The 27,407-nt window shown below is 42.4% G+C and overlaps 1 protein-coding gene across 1 annotated transcript; it reads right to left on the bottom strand.

Moving 5' to 3' along the window:
• Positions 1-1,081: 1,081 nt before the first annotated feature.
• CSNK2A2 (casein kinase 2 alpha 2) lies at positions 1,082-27,395 on the bottom strand. The gene is made up of 11 exons (XM_088135490.1): positions 27,006-27,395; positions 25,252-25,363; positions 17,022-17,123; positions 16,361-16,411; positions 12,724-12,783; positions 11,000-11,083; positions 9,577-9,687; positions 8,162-8,263; positions 6,227-6,327; positions 3,754-3,902; positions 1,082-2,381 (listed from the first exon to the last, which is right to left on the bottom strand). The coding sequence occupies exons 1-11, from the start codon at positions 27,107-27,109 to the stop codon at positions 2,305-2,307; spliced, it is 1,053 nt and encodes a 350-aa protein (XP_087991616.1). The 5' UTR covers positions 27,110-27,395; the 3' UTR covers positions 1,082-2,304.
• Positions 27,396-27,407: the final 12 nt, after the last annotated feature.

Raw genomic sequence — 27,407 nt, 5'->3', positions numbered from 1 at the left:
TTTAATGACAGTTCAAAGTTACGACGGCCTCGGAAAGGGTGCTTTACGGGCCGTAAAGCACTTTCGGCCATCATAAAACATCGCACCTCACCCCGTGGTCACATGGCTGCATTTTGGGCGCTTGGCAATCAGCTCACATTTATGACCGGTTGCCAAGTGCCCTGTAATCAAGTGATCACCATTTGCAATCTTCTCTGCTGGCTTCTCCATTAGAAGATGGCAGGGAAGAGTGCAAGTGGAGGGGACACAGCAGTGTGCAGGAATGGAGCTCAAATCCTGAAGATTTGAGCTCCATTTCCCCAGCCCCACCAAGGATTTCCCCTCCGTCCGAGAGAATTTCAGGATTTGAGCTCTGTTGCTTCCCATTGCCGAAGGGTTTCCCCTCCCCACTCAGTGGTGGGCAGGAATGGAGCTCAAATCCTGAAGTTTTGAACTCCTTTCCTCCAGCCCCAGGAAGGATTTCCCCTCTGTCCATGGAGGGGAGGGCAAACTCTTTGGCAGGCTTTAGGAACATTTGAGAGTGAAAGGGCTGCCTGCTGGAAGGATTTCAGCTCCGTGCTCTTTCTCTTTTGCTCTGTTGCTTAACGACCTGGGAGATTGTTTAACGACCACAACTGGGAGTGCCCAGATTGTAGATGTTAAGTGAAGCAGTCACGTGGGTGTCTCACTTAATGACCGCTTCACTCAATGGCCAAGATTCCAGTCCAATTGTGGTCGTTAAGTGAGGACTACCTGTACAACAAAGAGCAAATTTCCTTTCTAACAGACCATTTCTAAACTTTTTCTTTGAAGCAAAAACAGTTGGTGCCACAACAGCAAGAGAGAAGCAGTCACAGCTCAGCCTATTTTGAAAGCTTGAGGAACACTTTTCCTTACTTACACCCATTAGAAACTCCACATACAGCCTCAACTTGGAAACCAGAGTGGACTGTCCAGGAAAGTAACTACTGAACCGGACTGCCAAATTCAGCTAAATGCTTTAGCTTTTAAATGGAGGTCAACATTTCTCTTAAATCCGCAGGCAAAATCTCAGCCCTGAACCAGCTCTTTCCCTTCAGAGAAGTCTCAGAGACCAGATGAAGAAAAACACAAGTTTGTACATAGAGATTTATTGGTTCCAGTGAATCGTACAAATGGATCTGACCTGATGTCAATGCCAACATATCATTACTGGGATATGGAATGTAAACAGATGCTTCAAATAGAAACAGTCTAACTGCATCATTTAAAATTAAATATCTGACAATGTAATAAAGAAAAAAATCTGCATTTAGGCATGGTGACAAAAATGTGTGAATTTAGGTTTATGAGGTCACCAGAATCACACAATATAATCTCCCCAAAGGTGGGGTTGAACTAAAGGGCTCAAAAGAGACCCAATGGGGGGGGAACCAAAAGGAGCATCTCACACACCCGTCCCCCAAGGAGAGGATTCTACCTCAAGGGCTCCAATACAGGGCTGGGCATGTACAAATGCTACAGGGCAGGTTTGTTGCAGACCAATTCTGAGCAACCCACTGTTTCTGCTTCCAGAATTCCTCACTCTTTTCTTTGCAGAAACTCTTTCTCTTTGCTTCTTCACATATTCAAACCTGCTGTAATCAAAGCAATTCTAAATTTGGACGTTGATGGGAATGACCCCATTGGCTTTTTTAGCAATAAGAACATGCCTCACTAGAAAAAAATGGAACTCTTGTTCCATCTCAAAGAACAACTTTTCTTCAAGCTCAGGCTGGCAGTTCCCTACAAGGGAAAAAAGTAACTGGGTTTGCCTCAATGGCTGCCTGTTTTGAATGGGTCTTGAAGCAGATTAACTTGACTGACTCAATTCATTACCAAAACTTCTTGTTTAAGGGGGGAAAAGTGAAGGGCTCCAAATCACAGGAGGGGTGGCCTCCTCATGCACATGTCTGCATTCGCTAATGACCTGACAAGGGCCTGTTTCTGTGCAGACAGGCTATATTCCAGTGCACATCAGAGGGGAGAAATCAAAGGTTACCCAATGGGAGATTAGGAAAGGCAGAGTAGGAAACTGGAGAATCAACCTAGAGTCAGTCATGCAGACCTTTGGACACCCTTGGATCCATGTAAGTCTTACACAGCCATTGGGATCAGGACTTTGGTAACACACAAAGAAAGTTGGGATAGCCACAAGTGCTGAAGAGAGAGGGCAGCTAAGCCTTAACCCCCTTCAAGATGAGGCTTCTGCTGAGCAGAGAGGGGCTGGGTTCATCCCTTCCCTAGGTGACAGAAGGGTGTGTTTGTATTTGTAAACCTCTGGAATTACCCATTGTTCCCCAAACTTCATCGTGCTGCTGTGAGGCTACTGGAGAGCACAGGGCTGTCAGAGCCAGACTGGGATTGCTCCTTCACAACTGGGTCTGAGGAGGACAAGAAAGGAGAAGAGAGGAGAGTTGATGGAAACCAGCCAGGCCAGCAAAAATGGACAGCTTGGAGCTTCAGGGAGACACAACTAGCAAGACTTATCCAATGCAAACATTTTGTCTCCCCACTTCTGCCAGGAGATCTGCTGCACCTGGCAATTTTGTGAGGAAATGACACATTTAATCGATAATTCACCTTTGACTTCTTTTAGGTAGCTCATATTTAGAAGTATGAGACACTAAGAAAACCTGTGATGAAACCTATGTTACCACTAGAACTTGGAGTTTTCACAGATTTGTTTGAAGTGCTTTAATGCCTTCAAATGAAATCAGTGAAGCTGTGCTAACATATTATTCAATGGGCAAGCTATAGGCCACGCAGAATTGTTCAACTCTGTAACTTTCGGATGTTTAGCCGACTGACTGAAAGCCCTGGCATGGTCAACTGTATTTTCACAATATTCCTGTGGTTTCTTGCACTTCCCCTTTCGCCTTCTGCTTGCTACCTTTGCATTTCCAGCTAGTCATTAGCAGTGAGGAATTATAATGTGAACTGATAAGTGTGTACACACGACACTGTATCATAAGAACAGCAACAAAAGCAACAACGCCAAGCAATTTGGAATGGGACCTTCCACCAAGAAGCTTAACTTATCAGTTGAAACAGGCTCACGGGCCTGTCTTCTACTGGAACCTGGGCTAGGGATTTGAGCACTGCTCCTCCCCAGGCAGCACTGCTCTGCTTTCTCCTGATGCCTGAATGGGAACAGCTAGACCCACAATGCCTTTCCTGGAAAGATTTATCTCAGAGGCTGTCGCTGCAAAAGAAGCTGCCTTTTAAATCTGTAGAGTGCTTGGGGAACGGGCTTTGCAAACAGGGCACGCTAGCAACTGTTCCATTCTTGATTCGCAGCACATATAGCAGGAAGAATCTGAAACCCAGAACCTTTCAACTTTGAGAACAGGTACTTCAAAAGCCAAATACCTTTAAATAAACATAATCAAATCTCACACTGAGGCCTCTTACAAGGTCTTGTATTTTCAAAATTTGGGACTGCACCCTAAAATCTAAAAAATGTCTTCCAAACAGTTTTTCATCTTCCAACTCCTTGGAAAATTATTCCCAGGAGAACACCTCCATCTCTCTGCCACAACAGAGCCTCCTATGGCACTTGAAGACTAATAGTCAATGTTCAAGGTAAAATGGTTTTACAAAATATGAATGTGGAAGATTTTCTGAATTTTCCCACTTAGCAAAAGTTCAGAACAACTGGAGTTTCCAAAGAAAAGCCACTGGGTAGTCAGCACTTTTGATAAAGAAGTGCCAAATCAGGCATTTGTATTTCCATGCCTCCCCCCCAAAACTTACAGAAATAGGGGTGTTCCATGGCTTCTTTGGCCGTCAACCTCTGCTGATGGTCGTATCGCAGGAGTTTGTCCAGAAGGTCCAAGACTTCGGGGCTGACCAGGTGTCTGTTTTCGCTATGGATGAAATTCTCCCAGCGCTTCCGTGAGTGCCTGAAAGCAGAGGGGAGATGCCGTATGGTAAGAAGAAGGCGGGAGGGGTAACAGAGATGCTCAGAAATGCACTTGGTAAGTTAGGTTGTTTAGCAAAGCCATTTTTTCCCTCTTACATTGCCATAACATAAAAATGTCCTTGGCAGTTAGTTTTTACCAACAGAATCATAGAAATAATTTAGTTGTTTCTCGCAATGTTTTTGTGTAATTCATTTAAACCTATATTTTAACTAGCCAACAAACCTAATATGAATTCCAGAAAGTACATTAGGCCCAATTCTCAAGCTTCTTGTGTTAAACATGAAATGAATATCTGGTAGCACCTTTATTTATTTTGTATACTCTCAAAATCAAACTCATGGCATTCTTAAGGAAAAAAAGCTCCATAAAATAATATAGTAAAACTACAACACTGATTTTAAAAAAGGTAAAATAAACCACATAATAACCCAACATGGTAGATATCAGCTGAAAGGCCTTCTAGTAACTTTGTTAGCACAAGTCTAAAAACAATCTGTATCAAAGGAATATGACAACAAAACGGAGTATGCCTGTGGGTAACAGTATATTTTTCATTACCACCTTGGAAAGATAGAGTACAGTGTGGGTTACAAGATAGCCCCTGTATAAGAATCAACAAATCCTTAATGTTCTACAATTTTACATTTGGGGAACAAGATGAAAAAGACTGGGAAGGAATTGCTTGCCATTCCCAACGGAAAACTGCCTTGGACCTTCATAGCCCTGCCCTAATCAAGATGACCTATCCACCATCTTATGTTTACAAACTATAAAGCTATTTAACACTGCTTTTTGTAGCTCTATTTCCTTCTCATGCTTTATTTAATCTCTCATGCTTGCTCTTCAATCAAAAAGGCTTGGCAAAAAAGCATTTCTCTAGGACTATACAAGATTTGCACAGCAGCAAGGAGCAAACTGAGAACAGACCTACAAATAGTTCAAGGAAAACTGTCTCCTGTATTTGGTGGCAGGCTGCTTGCTCCTCTTACATTTCCTGATACCTCCACATCACCATTCTTCTGACTGGTTGCCTGCTTGACTGAGACATCTGCATCCAAGAACTTGGATCTGGAGGCATCAACTGCAATGACCTGAAGCAAGATCTTTCATTCATTTTAGGTTTCCACAAGAATAAAATCGACCAAGAGATAGTGCTGACATTTGAAGAGTATCTTTTAAATACTAAATGCAATGCTTGTTAAAATTATATGGTTCCTCATTGGGTCTCTCTGACCCCCGCAGGAAACATTCTTTTGGAAGGTAGGTTTCGTTATTACTCTCAGTGGTGCCTGCCTTCCACAGGTAAAGATTGATAAGAACAATGGAGAGGCAGGGCTGTACATTCATCCTGTTCCCCTGCCTTGCAGGTAGAACTGACAGAGCTGCAACAATTGAGGAGGCTGAACACTTTCACTCAAAGAGAGCCAATGATATTATGTTAATTTACTTTTTGTTAAGGTTCTAACACCCATGTCTGAATATTACAATAAGCTAAAGTTGAATTCTGGCTTAATCGTAAGCAAACAGCGTGCTAGTACACAATGCTAAATCACTCCCACTACAAATGGGCACAGATAACAAACCCTGGTTGCTCTATCTGTGCTTTGCTCTATCAATTATGTCATGATTCACAACATGATTCTAACCTACCAGGAGAGAAGTACATCAGAGTTCCTAAATTAACCAAGGACACCACAGCTAAGAAGAGCCAAGGGGAAACAATTCAGCATGGTGCATAATCAGGCTAGGATCCACAGAGCTGGAGAGGGTCATTTAGGACATGGAGTCCAGCCCCTTACTCAGTGCAAGAATCTATTTCTGATTCCATCCAAGAGATTTAAACGTTATCAGCATCATACAGTTATACTAGTTCCATATTATAAATACATCCTGAAATGTTGAAAACTGGGATCCTAATTTCCTTTTAAAAATGCACAACAAAATTCCAAGGGATTCTATCAACAGTCTCAACAAATATCTTCAGGCATTTATTGGCATCCCAAAGAAAGCAGGGCAGCTAAGATAATCACAAGCTGCCATGAAATTAAAAGTTCATAAAACCTGAAGAGAAAACAAGAAGAATTTGTAAAGACATTGAGCACTGGGATTCCACCCCCTACAGAAATGGCCGTACAATATTTGGTAGCCCTCTCACAGGAGCCACAAAAAGGAAAGGCTGTGCCTGCTCAAAACAGGTCACAGGATCCGCCTGCCAGGAAATCCACCTCACTTTGTGTCATCCTTCATACTAAGTGCCCCAATCTGGGTAACACAGGCGAACAAACGTGCCACAATGAACTTACTGTCCCAAGATATCATTGAAGTGGGGGTCCAGTTCTATATGGTACTTCTTCAGATAACCATATAATTCATCTGTACCCAGAACCTTTGCGATGCGAACCAACTGTAACAAAGAATACATGTGTAGCACCAGGAAAACAAAAAGAAAATAACAGACCCCACTCTGCTCTTCTACCAGGAGGGAACTGGAATCTGGAAGAGTAAACAACATCTTTTCCTGGGCCAACACTGTTAATACAGCTTGAAACTATACAACTTTTTGCAAACCATGTTTTTCCTTTTTCCCCAGTTGATAGCTATATAAATTATTCTCACAAGTAAGGATGTGTGGAAGGGCTTCAGCTTGAATGTTTTCTATGGAGAAATATGATCCCAAGTTCTTTAGCCTCACCATCTCCATTAAAAAGAAGCTATTCTGTGGTGGTGCAGATCATACCAGGCTTGATAGACAAGGACAGCTCCCTCCATTCCCTGATACGTCCTCACTTCTAAGAGCTTACTCAACAAGGCTTGCCAAAAACTGTGAGTAGAAGCATGGCTCCTTAAGCCCAAGGAATAGCCCAGGTTGAATCTTCTTGACCGTTGCCTCTTCGGGAGCATAACAACGTCAGCTAAGACATTCATACCACCAACACTAGATTTTTTTTAATCTTGCAGGCAGAGATTATCTGAATGTGGCCACAAGGGAATTCCAAAATAAATTCCACCTTATAAATGTGGTTTAAAATATAATAAGCTAAATTTGTGGAGTTTGTCTTTAAGACAAACCCAACTGCCCACATTAAAATACTTTGCAGCAGATCAATGGTGCTTGTTTTGGACAAATAATGTCCTTTATTATAAACAAAGTATTTCAAAACTTACATGGGTTCTGTTTAATTATAGGTGGTACTGTGTTGTTAATTCAAACATAACTTTTAAAGTCTTATCTGCTGATGAAAGTTGGTTAGGATAGTTTATTTCTGGTTACTGTACCTCTCTTTTTGTTCATTTGAATGAAAGCTCAGTATATAAAATTACAAGAAGAAACCCTTTATTTTAACATCTCTATTGACATTCTTATAACCATGTCAATTTAGGAGTATTAGTCTAACTGATAATGTGCTGGGAATGTATGAAAGGGGCTTCAAGTGACCAGGAAAGGCCTGGATGCCATTAGAGGCCTATAAAACTCAGATCTCCAATGCAAGGATCTAGTCCTCTTTCTTCAGAGTAAGACTGTCTCCTGCATTGGAGCTGAAGCTGAAGGCTCTGTGGCACAGATCTGGCTCTGATCAGAAGCTTCCACATGGTGCAGGCACCTCCAAATACAATACAAGAAAGTGGGAAGCAGCAGTATGTCCCATCAGCTGTTCCACTACCTCCCAATGCACCCGTCATAAGAATCCATTCCTTTTAAATCATCCCACAATTTTGTACTCCCCCAAAAAGGTGTGTCACAATGGAAAACATACTGAAGAGGCAACTGAGAAGCAGGTTCTCTGAACCTCTCATTTACTTCCACAGCAATGAAGCAAGTTGCCTTTCTCAGGATATTTCAGAATCCGGGTGTTCCATGGCAAAAGCAGTCCTGGCAGATACGCTCCAGAAACCCACCCAAAAGCACCTCAGTTATAGCTTCTGTACCACTTACAGCATTCACCAAGATACCTGCCCTTAGTTCTGCCAAATGCTGGCTGCCACCCCCGCCCCCCGCAAGACAACCTGAGAGACTCACTTGACTCCAGAGATTGTCATGCTTTGATCTCCATGGGTACAGCCTGCACCATGCTGAAAATGCAAGGCTCAGCCGCACGGAAAAGGCATAGCAAACTCTGGAGGTCGGGCATCCTTTTGCCAGCAAAAGCCAGATATCGGATATCCCAGCCTGACTGAACAGCTGTGGAAAGAGAGAAGTAGCCGCTCTCTGCAATATGCTCTGTCCCGCCCTTTCTCACCTGGTCATAGTTGTCCTGACCGTGAAAAAAAGGTTCTTTTCGGAAGATCATGCTTGCCAGCATACAGCCTAAGCTCCACATGTCTAAGCTATAGTCGTACATCTGGGGAAACAGCAGAGAGAAAACTATGAAAATGCACACTAACTTGTACTCTATCTTCTGCACTTTCAGCCTAAATTTTAAAACACAGTTGCTTAAACACTACATATTAATTTCACCTTTTATATAAGGGTTTTGATCCAGCATCTGGAAAGGGAGCAGTTTCAAAAATAAACTTTTGTCACAGCTCTTTGCTTCTCCCTCCACACTACGTCTTATCTAAATGGAATAGCACCATCTGTTCCAAGAGGCACTCAATTCAGAGCAGCAGTTTTGGATCAGGAACACGTGCCACATACTCAGGTTTGGCCCCATCCAATCAGGCCCAGTTGCCTCTTCTGCTCTAATACTACCTCCTGGTTTCCTTTTTCTTTGTTCTGTGCTTCTACCCAGATCTATCCTAGGTTCAGGGATGATGCTCCCTCTGCAAAGCTCTTGAACTTCAGTAAGTGCATTCTGAATTACCCACCTACTAGGGCTGAAAAAGGGCACTGCACTCCAGTTAAAAGGAACACTCTGCCAAAAGGAATTTATTCTCATTGAAGTATTTTCATATCTTTAATGCCCTTCTTTTGCTTTCCTCCCACCCAGTTATGAGACCTCTCTTGGCAACCATGTATTTTCCTGCACACCTATGAGTACCTATGAGAATTCCTTCCTAGAGAGGCCTTCAGTGGGATCTGTTAAAAACCCTCTGCCAAAATTCTGTGGCCTTACTTCAAATAAACCCTTACTTCATATGCAGTAACTGCCTGAGCAAATCCTGAAGGACAAAAGAGGAAGGGAACTGCCTGGGACCAGGCAGTTTTTAATGGTTCACACATGTTGTCACAACCATCCCTCTTGACATAAACCAATAAGAGATGTGAAAGAGAGCTGGTCCCTCCATCTCTGAAATGCCCAGGCTTGGGCTGGAAGAGATCCAAAGTTCCAGCCCATGACGTCTCTCAAAGGGATGTAACAAGGCAGTCCTGGCTGGCACTATCACATCTGTAGCACAATTCAATGATACTCAAAGGTCTCCCAATTGCTTCTAAAAAATTTTTTGCCGGCATACAACTTAAGCTTAAGCTCCATGTATCTAAGCTATACTAGCTGGGGGAGGAGGGGGAAACAGCAGGAAAAAAAGCTATAAAATGCACACTAACCTGCATTCTGTCTCCTGCAAGACCTCACAAGTGGTTGTCTTGTATTTTCAATCTATTTTAAAATTTCATTTCTTTACCTATTTGTGGCAAATACTGCTAACCCTTTTTTCTGTGGGGAGGAGTGGAAGGTTTTTCAGAGTGAGGCCCAAAGTGGAGCGCAAATCTTACTTGGTAGTCCACAAGAAGCTCTGGCCCTTTGAAGTACCTCGAGGCTACCCGGACGTTGTATTCCTGAGCTGGATGGTAGAATTCTGCCAAGCCCCAGTCTATCAGCCGCAACTGTGAACACACAAAACCATCAGCTGCCGAATACACTCAATACTTTGGCCAAATGAAGACTGCCCAGCTGCTCCACTCTTCATATCTGCTCTGCCTTATAAATTTAGCCCTGTACTACCAGTCTGATTGTGAGTTGCTGGATGACTCACATGCTAATCATAACTCACCAGGCATACATAAAGGAAATTTAATTGTTAGAAAACAGGGACCAGGTGCCTGCAAGTGTGTGTGAGACATCTAAGCCAAGCCTTTTAGCCACAAAGTCAACTGCAAGGGAAATCCTCCACAATGGACACCAGTGCTGCCTCCAAGCACAAGTTGGGATTCCCACCTCATTCTCATGGATCTCCTCCTAAGGATGCAAAAGCTGGCTGTATCAGGTATTCACGGGGCAGGAAGGGGAAGGAACTCTATTTTCCTGGTCTGGTCCAGCTTTAGACTGGACCAGAGGATGTCAAAAGGAATGGAGATGAAGACCTGGAGGGGAAGTGGAAGGTGCCAAGTAGAGCCAGATAAGCTGCTGTGGAAGTGAGGGGAGGGCTGGCAGCTGAGGAGGAACGGGAGCTATGGGCCAGTTGGCTCAGGGATGAAAATCTGGTCATCTGAGGATTTTACAGACTTCTGATATGAAGAATCATTAACAGCAAACTGTGACTGCAGGATCCCTGATTGCTACTTCTGTACCCTCCAGCTACCTACTTCAGTTGAACGCCTAAGTGGCTAAAAAAGCTTAGGACTGGTAACTTATCCAGCCCTTAAGAATGTTGTTAGGGTTTTTGCCCTATACTGTGTCCCAATGGCTTTTGGCAGACAATGGGATATGAATCAAAATAACGAGCAGGAAGAAGACGACATGATTGAGCCTCTAAATTATGAAATACTCTCTGAGGGGAACTAGCTGCCCATTTCACCATGTGGTGAAAATACTTTCATGTTCATCTTCATTTTATAGTTGATTTATTGTTTTTATGAATTTGTTTTGGTTGGCTGTTCTTAAATATCTCAATCTTTCCCTTCTCTTGCAAATTATATTAAGTTTGTGGTTTGACTTATTTTATTCCATAAACCAGACCTGGCTGTGTTGGGGATACCAGAAGCTGATTTCCCATTCCTCTCATGTGGTAGGTGGCTCCTATGCCACCCCCATTTTCACATGAGACAGAAAAACCAGGCAGATGTGTATAGAGTATAGAATTTGTGCTATTTGATGCATAGCTCAGGACTCCCAGCCATGAATTATGCCATCCATCTCTGATGCCTGAGAATGGGGAGGATGGTAGAGGGCCCTTCCCATGCCTTTCAGAAGCATTACCTTTTTTTGTTGATGGTCTATCATGACGTTATGAGGCTTGACATCTCTATGCATGATCCCCATGCTGTGACAGTAATCCAAGGCCTGCCAAAAATATTTGTTTATAAATTATACTTATAAGGCTGCCCAACTCCAAATGACCCTGGGCTGTGACCAACTACACTAAAAGTATATAAAAAAAATAAAAGTATAAAAAAAAATCAAAAATGTTTTTTTTAAATCAAAAGCACAATGGTTAACCTGGAAGGAACAACCAAGAGCCAGCCTCACACACATACACCTTCCTGAAGGAATTAGCAGCCAGTCCCTCTGCCTGGGAAGCCCCCTTCAACACCTACCCTCCAAGGGCCATTTTATAAGGCTGTAGAAGAGAGGGAGACCAGGCAGGACAGCCCTTCCACCAGCCCCACTGAGATTCCAGCAACTCTCCAGCCCTGGTCTCTCTTTCTCATTTCAGGTCAGCATCCAACGGCATGATACTGCTCTCTACCAGACTGGTTCTTTTTTTCCCCTTTCTTTCCCCATCCATTTCTTTTGTGTGACACCTTGTTAGATATCGTGTTCAAATATCAATACTGTAAATAAATAATAAACTTTTGGCTACTGAGAGAGTAACTATCTGCCAAATGTTTCCCAGGCTTTAGCATGAGCAAAACCAGCCTGGGCACAACACACTCCCAATATCTGAACAGGGAAAGTTCCTCTCCTGGCCGTATTTCTGAGAACCTCATCAGCATGGCAGGAACAACCTGTTCTGAAAACAAAGTTCTGAAGCAGAAATACTATTTGCATGTCTATAAGGGTCTTTGATTTGAAACCAGTGCATGTGCCTTCTAGTGCATTAACAACCTGCACATTGTGCGCTCTGAACCAGCCTTCTAGAAGCCTAAGTGGAAACAAACAAGAGGTGAGAGCAGGCAGAAGAAACACCCCCATTCCCAGTCTCATGCTTGGCATTTGGGATGTAGTGGGATAGAGGAGAAAATTAAAATGCAAGGATCTGTGTTGGATGCTGCACGGTCCCATCCTGCGCACAATTAACTGACCTGGGAACAAAGTATTCTACAGAAACATAATGTCTAAAATACCTCAAACTACTGGGGATCCAAAGGCATGGTCATTCTGGAGCTCTGTACCCAAGTCAATTAATTCTGTGCATCCCTACACGGATACAACCTTGGAACATTTGCCCTTTAATGATCTTCTCCACCCAAGGCATCCTAAATGCAACTTGCTTGTTTGGGGTTTAGTGTGTTCCACAAACTTAATCACTGTTAATTGTAAATTATTCTTTAAAGTTTAGTGTATTATGTAAACCAGGTCAATTGGAGTTTACTCAACAATCCAAGGTTAAACTAAAAATAACTTAGAGTGATAAACCAACCAACCAAAAGCTTTCACCCGGCATGTATTAAATTCTGATTCTGCAATGTTCTGGATCTCAACCAATGTTCACATGTGATTAATACTATGGCAAAGATGTCTGTGTCATTCTCAGACCCGACTGCAAACTTTCTTATTTCTTTTCTCTTTATTTTTGGAGAAAAATTTATTAAAAGTGATTTTTGACCATTATACATTTCCCCATCTAAGAAAACTCAAATTCAGGTACCATGAGTGACTTTGTAAACTGCTGCTCACTACTCCCTTATTGTAAACCACCCAGAGAACTTCAACTATTAGGCCGTTTAAATTTTTTAATAAATAAAATCATAAACACTCACCTTGAGCAATTCATACATATAAAACCGAATATCAAAATCCGTTAGAATTTGGTACAGTTGCTGAAAGAGACATAAGAAAAGACATTTCATGCCTTATGCCCTCCTGACTGGGTTGCTGCAGATGTTCTTCTGCATTCAGCAGGAAGTTTATATCAACTGCAAGAGCCCTAAGCAGGAGACTGACAAAGCTGACGGGAGCATCAAATGACCTTGGAAAGCAAGGTTAGGGGGCACAGTCCCAAAGCTCTTTAACCTCCACCATGTAGCCTGATGAGGCTGCCATGGAGATGTGGGTGGTATTTAAGGTAAAGAGCTCACGCTGGAAGGATGTGCCAAGTGGCCTTTCACCTCTAGGTAGAGGAAGTTCTGCTGCAGAGACAACAAACAAGGAGTACAGGATAGGGAATTCTCTGCACACAAAGCTGACCACTGATGAACAGCACTATTATACAAAGATTACAGCTGAGAAGTTACATTTATACATAGCAGCCAGAACACCACAATTTACAGTGGGGCAAAAAAGTATTTAGTCAGCCACCACATGTGCAAGTTCTCCCACTTAAAAAGATGAGAGAGGCCTGTAATTTTCATCATAGGTATACCTCAACTATGAGAGACAAAATGAGAAAAAAAATCCAGAAAATCACATTGTCTGATTTTTAAAGAATTTATTTGCAAATCATGGTGGAAAATAAGTATTTGGTCACCTACAAACAAGCAAGATGTCTGGCTCTCACAGACCTGTAACTACTTCTTTAAGAGGCTCCTCTGTCCTCCACTCGTTACCTGTAGTAATGGCACCTGTTTGACCTTGTTATCAGTATAAAAGACACCTGTCCACAACCTCAAACAGTCACACTCCAAACTCCACTATGGCCAAGACCAAAGAGCTGTTGAAGGACCCCAGAAACAAAATTGTAGACCTGCACCAGGCTGGGAAGACTGAATCTGCAATAGGCAAGCAGCTTGGTGTGAAGAAATCAACTGTGGGAGCAATAATTAGAAAATGGAAGACATACAAGACCACTGATAATCTCCTTCGATCTGGGGTTCCATGCAAGATCTCACCCTGTGGGGTCAAAATGATCACAAGAACAGTGAGCAAAAATCCCAGAACCACATGGGGGGACCTAGTGAATGACCTGCAGAGAGCTGGGACCAAAGTAACAAAGGCTACCATCAGTAACACACTACGCTGCCAGGGACTCAAATCCTGCAGTGCCAGATGTGTCCCCCTGCTTAAGCCAGTACATGTCCGGGCCTGTCTGAAGTTTGCTAGAGAGCATTTGGATGATCCAGAAGAGGATTGGGAGAATGTCATATGGTCAGATAAAACCAAAGTAGAATGTTTTGGTCTAAACTCAACTCGTTGTGTTTGGAGGAGAGAGAATGCTGAGTTGCATCCAAAGAACACCATACCTACTGTGAAGCATGGGGGTGGAAACATCATGCTTTGGGGCTGTTTGTCTGCAAAGGGAACAGGACGACTGATCCGTGTAAAGGAAAGAATGAATGGGGCCATGTATCGTGAGATTTGGAGTGAACACCTCCTTCCATCAGCAAGGGCACTGAAGATGAAACATGGCTGGGTCTTTCAGCATGACAATGATCCCAAACACACTGCCCGGGCAACGAAGGAGTGGCTTCGTAAGAAGCATTTCAAGGTCCTGGAGTGGCCTAGCCAGTCTCCAGATCTCAACCCCATGGAAAACCTTTGGAGGGAGTTGAAAGTCCGTGTTGCCCAGCGACAGCCCCAAAACATCACTGCTCTAGAGGAGATCTGCATGGAGGAATGGGCCAAAATACCAGCAACAGTGTGTGAAAACCTTGTGAAGACTTACAGAAAACGTTTGACCTCTGTCATTGCCAACAAAGGATATATAACAAAGTATTGAGATGAACTTTTGATATTGACCAAATACTTATTTTCCACCATGATTTGCAAATAAATTCTTTAAAAATCAGACAATGTGATTTTCTGGGTTTTTTTTTCTCATTTTGTCTCTCATAGTTGAGGTATACCTATGATGAAAATTACAGGCCTCTCTCATCTTTTTAAGTGGGAGAACTTGCACAATTGGTGGCTGACTAAATACTTTTTTGCCCCACTGTAAATGTTAGAGTTTTTATTATATGGCCAACTGTGTCACACTTGAGCCTGGTAAGGACCTTGGCTACCCTCCTAGGTTTTAGAATTTCACTCCATTGCCTCTGCCTCTGCCAATATTTCTCAGATCTTTCCTTGGGGAGAAGCTTAGGCATCACTCAATTAAGTCAGATAAAAATAACACATCCTTCAGCAACCTTTTCTTATATTTATTCTCCAACAGCCTACCTGGCTGGCTGGCTTCCTTTATTCAAAAGAAAACTGGTTTGTTTTAAGACTTCTTCAAATTACTAACAATTTCAGCTTGTTTTGCCAGAATTGCCATATTTATATATACCTGGCTTGGGCAAGACTTGTCAGAAATTAATTTAACTAATTAATTATCTATACTGGCAGCCAATTTCTTTTCTATACCCAGGGCTGGTGAACTGAATCTGATACCAAAACAGGGTTTGTTTCTCCAATAGTTGCTACCTACAATATCAAGAAGCAGGCTAAGGATGTGGAGAAGCCCCTTTCCTCCTGTGATCTGGGCATCGGGTATGTGCCGAAATAGTGTAATAGTAGTAGAAGAAACTCATGGTGACCACCAGACCATCCTTTTTCTCTCACCATCGCAAATTACTCTTGGAGACTGTCAAGGGGAGCAGAATATTCCTTGTACTACTCTGGCTTCCTGGATTTTAATCCCAATAATCCCATGGAGATATCTGCTCTGCTCCAGTTTTCTCATTTATTAGACTCTATGCCCAAAAGGCACATTCACTGGTATTTCTGTAGGATTTTATATCCACTGATTGTTTCATTGATGCATGTTTCCATCTCTCAATAATATACCAACAATGTATGTGGCTTCTAATGCAACCAGAGTATCTATGTTCTTTTTTTTAAAAAAATGTACAGTACAAGTTTTCCTAATCTGCAGCCCTCCAGATCTGCTGCTCTTTTTCAGATCTTGCATCTATGCATCCTCTTCCAAATTTCTTCTAGGTGCGTAATTTTATTCATAATTTGCTGCCCCTATTAAACAGTTTCCAATGTTTCTGTAAGCTCATTCCCAGTCTGAGGGTTTGTTATAGCGTCAGCAGCGTGAACAAGCATCTAATTCCTTTCAGCATTCTCTCTAAAAAAAACTCTTATAATCTTTGCAATGTTATATTCAATAAACTGGTTCCAGCTTCTAGCCATTCTACAGTCTGGGCTTAATTTTCCACAAAATGGAATTAAATCCACCAAAACTACTCATTTCAAAACATAGCCCAGCTCCCAAGCGAAGAGCACAATTTTTATACGACAAAGTATTGTAGCACAGAGATTAGTGCTGAACGAGACCCTGCAGGGCAACTGTTGCTATACTGAGACAGGTTCACCAAGTACTGCAATAAACTGGCACTGTGTAGCTTTCTTTGAACTGTGCCACAACCGCCACAAAACAGCCTTCTGTTTGCAGGTCAGCTTCTTACAAATTGTCTCAGTTTGTTCTGCCAGAAGAGCAACTCAACATTTCATCGCACAAGATTTCTGACTCACCTTGAAGTCTGTATTATTGATGTATTCAAACACCAGAGCCGGAGTCTTTGACTGAAAGAGAGAACAGTTCAATTTAATTACACCCTGCTGTAACCCATTTTCCTAATTATTTCAAGTTTCTTTTGAATCCAAGGCTCAAAATAAAGAGCTAGCTGAATTGGTTTCTTCCATTAAGGATACTGCAAGCAGCATTAATTTATTGCGTACTTGCTGGTTTCTTCATCTTTCCTGACCTGCCTCAAGGACTGAAGGGGAGTTCTGTCTGAAAGAATATTAAACCATTCTGAAACCAACATATTAGAAATCCAAATCTAACTGCTCTTTTGGAGCAGAGCAGCAAGGAAAAGTTTGCTTTAAATAACAGGATGAGTATCTGTATGTTCACGTACACAGATTATGTGCCATCAAGTCAGTTTTGACTCTTAGTTGACCAGAGTCAGACCTTCTCCAGGATCATCTCACCCCATCCTGGCCCTTCAGCTCTCCCAACAGATGTGCGCGTGTGTGGGCATGCATGCATACGTGTGTGGGTGGGTGTGCACACGAACACACATAACACAAATATATGCAAATCAGAATGTAATTTAAAAGCTTAGAATTCTATTCTTGCAGGTGAGGCAAAGAATCCCAATATTTTTAATTAATTTATCCTGGTACCTACCACTGGATCTTTGACAGTATCAATCAGTTTAATGATGTTGGTTCCACCACGCAGATTCTCCAGAATCTTAACCTCACGTTTTATCTTCTTTTTCTTCACTGGCTTAAATACAAAAGGGTGATTAGAAATGAGATTTCTTTCAACATTACTTTGCATTCAGTAATTCAGCTGGGCTGATGCAATGTTGGCAGTATCATGGAGGAAATGGTTACAACACATTAATGGCAAACATGTTACTTTTGAACTGGGAAAATGTACAAGAATGAGTAGTGTGCATTATTCAGATCCAAAACCGGCAGGAGTGCTTTAGATCCAGCACAGGCACTCTCTCTCTCTCTGTCGGTTGCTCCTTGATAAGGTCCATCTTTTTCTGGGCTCACAGGGTAGCTATGCAGACTAAGGAAAATATGCATTTGATTTAAGGAGGTGTTACAGAGATATCTGAATAGATATGGTTGTAGTAGTTGTTTTAATCTTTGTATGCTGCCCAGAGTCACTGATGTGAGATGGGTAGCCATATAAACCATATAAATAAATAAACAAATAAATCTAAGTCACTAGGAGGGGGAGGAAAGGAGACCATCAGGCATATCAGGATTATAAGGTAAGCTGAGAAATCAAACAATGCAGATGTAGACAATGGCAAATCAGTTTGATTCAGTGTCAAAGAAAACTGCATAGTTCTGTTCATATACTCTCCCAAAGTTGAGCTTGACTTGAGGGCATTTTTACCCGTTCAAGTGTATCATGAGGAAGGGAGATATAAGATCAACAAGAAAAGGAGAGAGATAACCTTTTCTTCCTTCAAAAAAGCTTGTCTGTTTTACAACTTGGAAACCTGACCAAATTTCAAAGATGAGGTTAGCATGTTACAGTAAGCCATAAAGTGGCCTGTTTCATTTTTGCCTTAGAATAATGTGCAAACCCAGTTGTGGTAGTTTAGAATTGTGAAACATTGTAGATTATTATCTGTGAACAAGCCACTTTGGACTGTTTAACAAACCATTATTAAACAATTTTTTTAAGCATCTCATGATCTAACAATTCAGCTTATCCGTATTTGATTAGTTAGGTGCCCCTGAGTCAGGCTCCCTTCCTGACAACTCCATAGACAAAGGTCTTTGATCCATCTCCAGCCACAATCCATAGCTCTTCCCAGGAGCGTTCTGTAGTCTCTTTCATCCCATCCATCCACTTTTTTCCACTATCTTCCCCTTCTTCTATTTCCCTCAGTTTTGCCAAGAATAGTTTTACAACTTCATCATTCCTCAGAGCACTCGCTCAAAATACATGAGTTTCTGCTTACTGGTCATCACCTCAAAGGAAAGGCTTTCTTTGATCCAAGACTTATTAATTCTCCTTGCACTGTAATCTATTTAGTAACTCTCTCAGAAACCATAATCTGAAAGCATTTCTCTTGTTCTTTCAGAATTTTCCCAGCTGTACTGTGAAAAATATTCCCTTCACTATTCTGACCTTCGTTGTCATGGAAATTAGTAGAGCTGTGCAGGGCTTTGGATTCAAAGACCAAAAAAAGAAAAGACTTTGGATTAAACTGTTCCGAGTGCTGTTTGTTTAACCAGAATCTCTTTATCTATTAATAGGACTCAAATGAACTTCTGATCAGATTGTTGGTCACAGGATTAGATAGTTAGAAGGGATTCACAAACTTTCTCATATTCTACCATTTCTCATTGCAGGACCAATTTATGTTGCCTTAATCATCCCTGTTACTCTTCTCTGAACTGCTTTCAGTTTGTCTGAATCCTTTTAAAAATATGATGCTTAGAAACAGGCTCTGTACTTGAGGTGAGGGTCTTATCAATGCAAAGTAAAGTGGAACTATTATTCCCTGTGTTTTGGAAACTATACATCTGTTGATGCAATCTAAAATTGCATTTGCCTTTTCGGGGGTCATGCTCAGGTTGCAATCAGCTACTACTCCAAGATCCTTTTTAGAAATACTATTGCCAAATCAGACATCTGTCATCCTGTATCTAAGCGTTTGATTTGTCTTTCCTATGTGAAGAACTTTGCATTCTGTTATTTTCAGCTATTTACTTGAACCCAAAAAGATAGTTCTGTAGAGAGTAAGGAAGATGACCCTGATGGATACGTGAGATCCACTACAAAAGCGATGAGGGGAAAAGACTATCTTAACTCCGCAACTCCTAATTCACAGGAGTATAAGAAGGAGGAAGAAGAGGAGGCACAGCACAATTAGACTTGCAAGATTCTGTTATTATAACCACTCTCAATAAAAGTAGCTTTAATCTTCCTGTGGAGTTGATTCCTGGTCGGGTCTACCTGGTGGGGTTGACAAGTTCTGAATTTCATTTTGGTGTTCTTAGATGTTAGGTATCCCACCCAAGACGGTGTCAATTGCAGGTTTGATAAACATTCCTTTCAACTCCCCAAGTCATTAATAAAAATGCTGAGTATACCGAGCCCAATCTTGGAGGATCCCACCTAGTATCTCTCTCCAATTTGATGAAGAATCATATGATTTTCAAGTCTTCAGGTACCTTCTAAATTGTTATGCCATTCAGCCTACCTTTAACTAGCTTCTTAATCAGAAGATCGTGGGATACTTTGTCAAATGCCTTACTGAAATCACACAATCAACTTACCAGATCAAAAGTGAAATTAGGCCAGCCTAGCAAGACTTGTTCTGGGCATATCCATTACTGAATTGTTTATAAGTTCCTTAAAATTAAATCTTTTTAATGGTCTGCTCTACACAAGTATTGATGTCAGGCTCACTTGTATGTAGTACCCCGAGCCTAGTTTTTCCCCTTTCTGAAGACAGGGACAAAATGTGCCTGCATCAGGTCATCAGGTGCTTCATCTGTTCCTCAGGATTTCTCAAAGAGAATACACAAAAGTTCAGCCAGACTACCAGGTAGGTCCTTCAGCCATAGGATGTAACGTATCTGGCTGTGGAGATTTAAATTCACTCAACGTGAATAGGTATACTTTGACCAAACTATCAATTTTAAACTTTAATTCTACCCTCTTCTTAGAGAACATTGAACTAAAATAGGAATAGGGGAGTTCCCCTTTTCTTTATCATTGGCCAACATTTTACTGCCTTTAAACAGCAGCCTATATATTGATTTTTTACGCTCCCTTTATTCAGAACATACCTGAAGAAGCCCTTTTCCTCCTTTCCACCCCAATGGAAGGTTGGAAAATTATATAAAAGGACACAGGTCTCTGCAGACCATCAGCCAGATATCTCTTAGAAAACAGAACAGGACCAAATTTGATATGGCACAGAAAGTGGCAAAAGAAGTCTGCATTTGAAAATGGAACAGATCTGGCCAGGTGCTGTGGGGAAAAAAAATCCAGAAAAATTCCCCCAGTGCATCCCAACAGGAGGAACAGTAGCTTGGCATGCCGCTGACTGCTCCATTCTAAGCTCCCTTTTCAGAAACCATGCTCTCGGTCATTGTCATTATTCCCAGGTCTATAAATGTGAGTATTGTGCTTTTAGTATTTCTTTTTCTTATGTACTCCAATCAGCCCTGAGCTCCCTTTCCATTAGCTTCTCCAGCCATGGACTCCTAGTTCTTATGGCCACATTGATTAAAACCTAGTTTTTTCATCTCCAAGATATCACTCAACTATACCTAGTTTTAGATTCCCTTAAAATCAAGAACTCCAGCACAACATGATCATTCACCCCAGTGTCCCTAGACTCAATCTCCCTTTTTAGCTTAGGATCAGATAGATCTGTATAATAACAGTGCCCAGAGGGTAATTGCCATCCTCATATGGTCCCCCAGCCGTTGCCTGACAAGTGTGATGGTAACCCTGGGATGTTTATGACCTTTATCTCTGATGAAATTTATATATCTCCCTTAAGATTGGAATTTTTTCCAGATTATTCCAGGGCAAGATATACAATTTACCATATGAACGGATAAGTTGAGAAATGGCAACCCTTTCTTCTGCAGTACCGTAGACAATTATAATGACCTCATAGCAAGACTCAGGGCTGACTCAGACATTCCTGTCTCTCAGAATTGGCTGGAATAAAGTAAGCAATTTTGGTTCCTCATCTGGTCCAGCTATTGTCAAACTTCTTTCCAACTTGAAATGAAATAGAGTTCCCTTGTTAATATAAAAACTTAACACTACCTCTACACCTGACAGGGCCCAATTTGCATGTATGCAGATTACTCCCATGGTCTGTGTAAGATTGTAGACAAGACCTCCTTTTTCCTTGTTCTGCCCTTTTTCTTAAAAAAAAAAAAAAAGAGACTAATGACAAGTTCTGAAAACTCAAAATCTTATATGCTTGAGTTGACCTGATAAGGCAATTACCCTAATAGCATTTAAGACTGATCTAGTACTTTCCCAAAATCCTAACATTTCTCATAAAACATTGAACTAAGGCACAATGCACACCAATGCAGTAGTTATACAAAACTCCAGCAACCAAGAAAACAACCTGCTTGTGTGAAGCTGAAAAACTAGACCATGGGACTTCTACTCTTAAATCTCTGCAAGCCTAGTATTCAATCTGTTAGCCCTAATCCAATCAGTGCCCATTCAAAGCATTTTGTGTCCAAACTCATTTTTTTTTTAACAACAGAAAGCCCAATCTTATTCTATGTTTAATGAGAGATGGCAGCTGTTTCATAACTGAAAGATGATTTTGGGAGGGTCCTCCTTGTTCATAACCTGATCGCTCAACTCATTGTATTAACTCTTGCCAAGAACAAGAGTTGCCTTCTTTTACACTTACAGCAGCCAGTGGATGACTTCATGCTTTATGGTACACTTATAGTAAAGGTTTGCTTTGAAGCTCAACCACAATGGAGAGAGGAAGCTGGACAGCAAGCCCCAAACGGATCATTATGAGAAAGTCAGTGTGTGCTTCCAACAGCTCCTCAGTGCAAATGGGACAGGTGCAGGATCTGCATTTGGAGAGCATGGAGGCAAGACTGATTGTTACTACAATTACACAGACCAGTCTTGTTAGCAAGCCCATAGAATAATTGTTAGTTTACAGTCTTTTAAACAAACCTGCTGAGGGAAATAGATAATTTTTATTTCTTATATTTATATTCTGCTTTTACTTTATGTTCCCAACTGTCACCTTATGAGGGAGGCCCAAAGTGAACTCCAAGATCAAATGGCAACCAACCTATGTCTCCCTGGCTTAGACCAAAACATTAACCCTTACACCACAGTTTATCTGTACCATATAAGGCAGGAACATGCCGGCCACTAGTCTCTGCTAAGACAAATAAAGAGATCACTTCCTATCCAAGAGGAATCCTCTATTAGTACTGATCCCTGGTCTGCCAGCATGTGAGTGAGCACACAGAATTTTAAGGAAGATAGGAAGGTGACAGACAGAATGGCCATTGGAGGTTTAATATAGGCTTCAGTTCCATATATGACGCCTGGCTTTTCAACTGCTTATCCTTGACACTTTGTCAAGTGGCATGAATAGCACTCACTGCACTGATCAAATGAATATGATTACAGTACTGTATATACAAAGAATATGCTGGAGTAACTGGGCCATCCGTTAGGAAGACTCTCACTGCAGCTCACAGAAAATGTCCAATGCTATGTGACCCTGAGGGGAATGTGCACAGCCAATGTTCAGAGACAGGATTTAGAGGACAAGGGATAAAAGGTGCATGACCAGGCTGCAACATTACAATGGAAGACACACAACCAGAGGACACGACAGAAAGCATGGACACATCACCAGGGATGGGCAGAAATATGAAGATGTGTATGGTTGAAGAGGTTCAGTGTGATAAGGAGGGTGGAGGGACAGAGAGAAAGAGAATCTCTATTGCTCTTCCTTCAGGTGGTGTGTAGGTGTGTGAAAGAAAAAAAAAATGAATTATTGGATGAATGATGGGAAAAGATTCTAGTTGGCACAGTGGTTGTACTGTCATTGTTAAATGTGATTACCTTGGCTATGAATTTTATTATTTTATTATGGTTTTTAATATGCTTTTGTACTGTTTTTAACATTTTAATTGTTCTGTTGTCTGGTTGTTTTATATTGTTTTACCTGTTTGTAAGCTGCCTGGAATCATATATATGAGATGGGCGGCTATATAGATTGGAATCATTAATTAATAAATAAATCTTTGAACCCAAACATTCCCTATCTCTGTCTTCAGATATGGAGGCAAAACTCATCTGCCATTCTCTACCAGCCAACCTCCTAACATTTCAGTGTTGAACTAGGGCACTGCACACCAGTGCAGTAGTTACACAAGACTGGAAAACTCCAACAATGAAGGAAACAATCTGCTTGCGTGAAGTTGAAAAACTAGACCATGGGACTTTTACTCTTGAATGCAAGCTTAGCATTCAATCTGTTAGCCTTAAATCAGTGCCAACTCAAATTAACTCAGCACAAACCACCACATTCACATGAAAATTACTAAACCAGCACGGAAGTATGAGGGATACTACCAAGAAAAAGGAACTGTTTTTCACATCAGAATTCAAAACTGTGAAGAGGCAGGGGCTGCATATGATGACCCCAAATGCTTAACACTAAGGAATTCAGAGCAAGCTGCCCTTTTGTGCCACAAAAGAGGACTGTGATAACACAGAAAAGCATTTTACCAAGAAAATGATGGTTTAGCCTAAACAGCCAGAGTCTTAGCAGTTAAAAACAAACAGCGTAACAGTCCATGAGGAAAAAATAAATAAAACCTTTCAATTGACCAATATCATTATCATGAGCAACCAAAGAGCACAAAGAGCACTCATGCTCTCAGGTTCCCCATATCTCTCCATCAGGTGCAGTACAAATGCAGAAAAGGTACCCTTTGAAAAACTCAAAAACGAGATAGTGACTGTAGGACTGAATCTCTGAATCCCTAGTAAGTCCTACAGATGGTAAGTCAGGCATGGGGGACCTAAAAATAGGATTAAGGTTAGGGGCTCCCCACCCTCATTCCCATTTTGAAAACACTTTTGGTCTGTAACCTTAAGGCTTAAAGGTAAAACCTTGTACCCAAAAGAATGCACAAAATAGCAGGTGCTTCTTTCTATTCCTTCCTTTTGCACACTATATGAACTTAAAATACCATACAATTTTACTAAATCTTATACATTTCGGAATTTGGAGGAACAAGTTGGAAGCAGTTTTGCAACATGGCTACCCTAACCTATTGATGTGTGCCTCCTTCCCCCTAGCATACTAGGCTTAGGTAGTTACAAAATGCTTTGTTGAAAGATTGTGAAGAAGTTCCTCACCATGTTGGGCTCAAATGTACTTGGATTTATTTTGTCTTAAAATTAAGTTGGACAGGCTATCAAAGGAGGTATTTGTAGGCACATAGCACACAATGACATCCAGCTCAATAATCCAATTAAATAGGGTTTTACTAACATTGAAATTACTATAATGTCAGTGCCAGTTACATCTACATAGAAAAGATGTTTCACAATTACATTACTACTGCAGAGAAAATCTGCCTTTTCAAAATCCACCTGCCTGATCTCCTAGTTCACAGATCTTTGTTAAATTTTCATTCTTGAGAGAATAACTGACCGATTTAACATTGGTCTCCACCAAGTTTGATTATTCTTAACTTAATCAGCACAATGAAAGAGAATGTCTATTTTCTATTAGCCAATAAATCCCCAGAAACCACAAAAAGGTAGTAAAATATTGTTCAATCTTGATTGTTGTAGGAAAACTCTGGGTATAATTAAGTTCCGATTGATTGTTTCCATGTTGGAAGGCAATTAGCCATGCATTTCTACTTTTAATATTTTCATTGTATATTTGACGTTTGCTATCTTACATAGAATAATGCTCTGTAACTGTGAATAAAATCTGACTGAACTAGACTATGAGTTCTAGTCCCACCTTAGGCATGAAAGTTGGCTGGGTGACTTTGGGCCAGTCCCTCTCTCTCAGCCCGACTCACCTGACAGGGTGGTTGTTGTGGGGCAAATAGGAGGAGGAAGGAATATTAGGTATGTTTGCTGCCTTGAGTTATTTATAAAAATAATAAAGATGGGATAAAAAAAAATTTTTAAAGCAGTTTTACGTTCTTTAAACAGAAGAAATACTTTTGTCATAAAAGCTCCAAGACCCAAAGGCCAGCACTTCAATATACATTCAAAATGGGAGCTTATTTACTACGTCAATCTGTTACAGAATACTAGGAAAACCAGATGCCCAAGCGTCACTCCTAACCTACATAATAAGCATCCAACAAAAACTCACCTTAAGAATTTTCACAACCACTCGCTCGTTGTTGGTGATGTTTATAGCCTCAAAGACTTCACTATATTTTCCCCGGCCGAGTTTCCGAACTAATTGATAATCGTCTTGATTACTGCAAACAGTGAGGGAGAAAAATAACTGAGAAGTGACTCGATTGAGAGATCCTCTAAAAAAAAGGCATCAGCAAGTGGGCAGAAGCTGTGCCTCTTCTGTACGCTCTCGCTTGACTGCACCTGCTGGAAATGAGAATTCCATAACCATCCCATCAGCATGTTACTGACTGTTGCTTTTACGTTAAGCTGACCAAGGTTATAGTGTATTCGATGGGCATCTATGTTAGTCTTTTAAATAAAATAAAACAAATTCCACAAGCTGAAGGGGAGAAGGAAGACAGCCCACAACCTCTCGGGGTTCTTGCCCTTGGTGTCTGCTACTGATTAATAGGAAGAAGGGAGGGAATCGAAATGGGGGAGAAAGGTTCAAGCAGCGGCACTGTGAGAAGGATAAGGACAAATCCCAAGATTAATTTGGGAAGAAAGGGAAAAAAGGAGTGGCTAGCAGTGAAATGGGATGGGGACAAGTTCATTGGTAACATTTGAGGGCTACAGTAAACCCTGAGAGGAAAGCTGTGATTTCTCAGCAGCACAGAGAGTTCTTCACCTAGATTTCTGCTACAGAACTGATGTTTAAAACTACACAGCGTTCCAGATTGTCCATAAGGCTCCTCTTACAAACAGTATTCCTTCCTAAGAGTCTATACTAGCCTTCTCCAATCCTGGCTAAGAATTCTGAGAGTTGAAGCTGCTGTCCCAAAGTATCTGGAAAGTGCCTGTCTGGGGAATGCTAATCTAGATTAAAGAAGGGGGGGGAACTCTTTCACAGGGATCTAACAAAACTAGCAATAACTTTTTGGTACCTGGGATTTGCCAGTTCTGATTTTAAGTGCTATTTGACAAATCCCTAATTGAAATTTCTAGGTGTAGTCCAGCATATTTTAGAAGCAAAGAGATGTTGGAGGTCCAGTGGTAAGGCACGCATACCTTGATAGACAGAACCACGATTGTACATACCAACTCATACATATTATTGTGGTAGCAATAAAGGATAGAGCATATTTGTAGTACTTTTAAAAACTATTTAACCAGATTACAAGATTAATACAATTTAGTAATTAGGTTAGACAGTTGATGCCCATCCTGAAGAGTCTTTATCCAAACATCCTGCAGAAAGCTCTAGCCGCTCAGACCTTCCCCTTATGTGGGCAGAACACAAGTCCCACGGACGGTGCCCATGGCACATTCTAATGGCTCCCGAGGCCATTCTCACCTTAACCCCGCTAATCCGGAATTACTATCCCATGGAGTTCTATCACCACCCTGAAAATGAAGTTGGCGGGGCGGGAAGCCGCCTTGTCCTACTTCCCAGCAAGCACGCAGCACAAACTATCGGCGATGCCCCAGCAGTTCCAGAGCCCGTCCTGGAGTCAATGCTCCACAGCCCTTTCCCCACCGCTGGGTTTCTCTTAGCAGAGCCTGGCACCGGCGCCACTCGCGCCTCTTACGAGAGCCGGGGTGCCAGGACCGCCCGCCCGGCTCCCCAAACAGGGGCAGCCGGGATCAGCCGCCGCGGGTCCCGGGGCGAGCCCGAGCCCGGCGCAGGATAGGGGCTGCCGGGCCCGTCCTCGGGCGGCTCTCGCCCGCCGGGCAGAGCGCGCGGGAGGCGCCCCCGCCCCCCGGCGCCGCGGGCCTGCTTACCCCCAGGTGGGGACGTGCGCCTCGTAGTCCCAGTACTCGCGACTCCGCAGGCCGTTCACCTCGGCGTAGACGCGGGCCCTGCTCCCCGCGGCCGGGCCGGGCATGGCGGGGGCGGGCGGCGGCGCGGCGAGGAGGACGAGCAGGTGGCGCCGGCGGGCGGGGGCCGCGACCGGGCGGGGCGGCGCGCAGCGGCAACACCACCGGCGGCCCAGCAGCGCCGCCAGCAGCAGCAGCCTCGAGGCGCGCGCGGCAGCGGCAGCGGCGGCGAGCGGGAGCTGCGGCGCCAGGCCGGGGCGGGGAGGCCGGGGCGGCCGGCGGCGGGGGAAGGGCGCTCCTGGCCTGGCCGCGGCGTTGGCCGCCGCACCGGACGCGGCAGAGGCGGCGGCAACACGGCCCGGCCCG

This window comes from Python bivittatus, unplaced genomic scaffold (genome assembly GCF_059951505.1).
Source record: "Python bivittatus isolate LINGU-HERP-01145 unplaced genomic scaffold, Pbiv_v1 ctg000170_np1212, whole genome shotgun sequence".
NCBI lineage: Eukaryota > Metazoa > Chordata > Lepidosauria > Squamata > Pythonidae > Python > Python bivittatus.
The sequence above is the reverse complement of the archived record's forward strand: the minus strand, read 5'-3'. Positions and strand labels throughout refer to the sequence as shown.